Genomic DNA, 2,056 nt, shown 5'->3' with positions numbered 1-2,056 from the left:
AATAAATAAATAAAATAAAATAAAGCCTCTCTCCTCAGAGGAAAGTCCTGCCACCATCCATCCGGATGGCAACGCATCACTTCCTGTTTGTCTGTTCATGGTAGAACCATGGCTGACTGGGGGCCATTTCCTGCCACTCTGGTTCCTTTGCCTTCACAGAGGCTGACCCTGGACAACCTCAGCCAGAGCAAGAGCCACTCCGAAGGCCGAAGCCTGAGGTCAGCGACTTGCTCCATGAAGAGCGCAGCTGTGACCCATGAAACCTCCAACGTGGCGATCTATGAGGTAGGAGGAACCCCTGACTCGGTATGGCCATTGTGTCGCTTGGGAGGCATCTCTCTCCCTCTTGAGAGACAGGCTGGCCCAGCCAGCATAGGCCCTAGCTGGGAGGTCTCTTTTTGGATTAATACCTCTGAGCAGGGGTCATTTTGTAGAAAAAGAGGTGCAGGAGCTCATTAGCGTAACTCATTTGCGTGTGCCACACCCCTTGACATCGCCGGAAGGCAACACCCACCGCTCAGGCTCCACTGGACTGTTTTGGATTGCTAGCTATTGGAGGGGGGGAGAATGTGCAGATCTGTCCTCACAGAGGAGGGAGAGCTTGTACCTGAACAAAACTTGGTCTTATAGGTGCCGCTGGACTGTTTGGGACCGGGGGGCCGGGGAGGGCCCTGCAACTTACCTGGCTGCTTCTTGCTCTGACTGAGGGCTGCTGGGAGCAGGGGGCGGGGCTTGTTGCATGTGCCCGCCCCCTGGGCTCTTTACTGCCGGAGCTCCGCTCCTGTGCACTCCTGCAGGTAATGACCCCTGAGGGTCGCCATTCCCTCGGGCCAGTCGTGCACACTCTCAGCCCAGCCTACCTCACAGGGTTGTTGTGAGGATGAAATGGAGGAGAGGAGAGCAGCGTAAGCCATGTCGTGTCCCTGCCGGGAAGAACGGTGAGATATAAATAAGGCAAATAAGTAAATACAAATGTGTCCGCTTCCCCATGCATTCGAATAAATCCACGTTTGAAGAACAAAGTAGAGTTTATTATAAAGCGATGATAGATCAGAACACAAGCATTGTTAGGAATAACTACAAGCCCCCTAAGGGAACATAATAAAGGAACTTTGAACCAGGTGAGGACCAATGAGTCCACTTCCCGCTGGCGGGAAGACAGATAAAATGAGCACCCAATTCCTTGGGAACACAACGGTTCTGCAACATAAACACTAGTTCAGTTCTCAGGCATGATATACATAATAAGCCAAGCAATGCCATCATTCCATCCCACCTCCAGCTGGTTGACCTTGAGCAGTTCCACAGATGTAGCAGCAAAAGACAGTAAACACCTACACAGGAAAATACAAGGGGGATGGGCAGGGTGCAAAGTAACACGGAAAATGAATACAGCATCTTATGGCAGCTTGCTGACAAAATGAAGGCCATTTACACTATGGGTTAATGCATCCTCTAAAGCTCACACCAGGAGTCCTTTGCGATCAGGGATCACGCAGCAGAGGCACGCCTGCCCCTCTTTCACAGCAGTCTCCCCCAACAGCAGAACGGGGAATTATTGGGATGTTTGGTTCATATGAGGAGCTGTGGACGCTAAACTGCAGACTGTGGAAGGTCGGTAGTTCAGCAGTTCGAGACCCGAGTGTGCCGCGTGATGGAGTGAGCTCCCGTCTCTAGTTCCAGCTCCTGCCAACCTAGCAGTTCGAAAGCAAGAAATTTCAAGTAGATAAATAGGGACCACTTTGGTGGGAAGGTCACAGCGTTCCGTGCGCCTTGGTGTTTAGTCATCATGCCGGCCACATGACCACGGAAACGTCTTCGGACAGCGCTGGCTCTTCGGCTTTGAAACGGAGATGAGCACCGCAACCCTGGAGTCGGACTCGACTGGCTTTCAAGCAAAGGGAACCTTTACCTTTACCTAATTGCCCCCTTATGCTTTCTGTGGGCAGGGAGACTGGGTGTGGCTGAAGAAACCGCAGTGTGCAACCCCCGGGGATCTTCGACTCCCGCCCACCTCTTGGTTGCGCAAGGTAGGCGTGATTATAATCCGTTTCTG

General features: G+C 52.3%; 1 protein-coding gene across 1 annotated transcript in view; it reads left to right on the top strand.

Annotated features, from left to right (window-relative positions):
• The window catches only part of GUCY2F (guanylate cyclase 2F, retinal), a gene marked incomplete at its 3' end in the record, with an annotated part of 42,684 nt that overhangs the window by 26,853 nt on the left and 13,775 nt on the right, over positions 1-2,056 (top strand). The window contains exons 6-7 of the mRNA XM_015426030.1: positions 160-285; positions 1,950-2,030. Coding sequence (XP_015281516.1) covers positions 160-285; positions 1,950-2,030 — 207 coding nt within the window. The remainder of the gene's footprint in view (positions 1-159; positions 286-1,949; positions 2,031-2,056) is intronic.

The sequence above is a fragment of the Gekko japonicus genome, unplaced genomic scaffold (assembly GCF_001447785.1).
Source record: "Gekko japonicus isolate JY-2015 unplaced genomic scaffold, Gekko_japonicus_V1.1 scaffold5632, whole genome shotgun sequence".
Classification (NCBI taxonomy): Eukaryota; Metazoa; Chordata; class Lepidosauria; order Squamata; family Gekkonidae; genus Gekko; species Gekko japonicus.
Note: the sequence above shows the minus strand (reverse complement) of the source record. Positions and strands in the feature narration are given on the sequence as shown.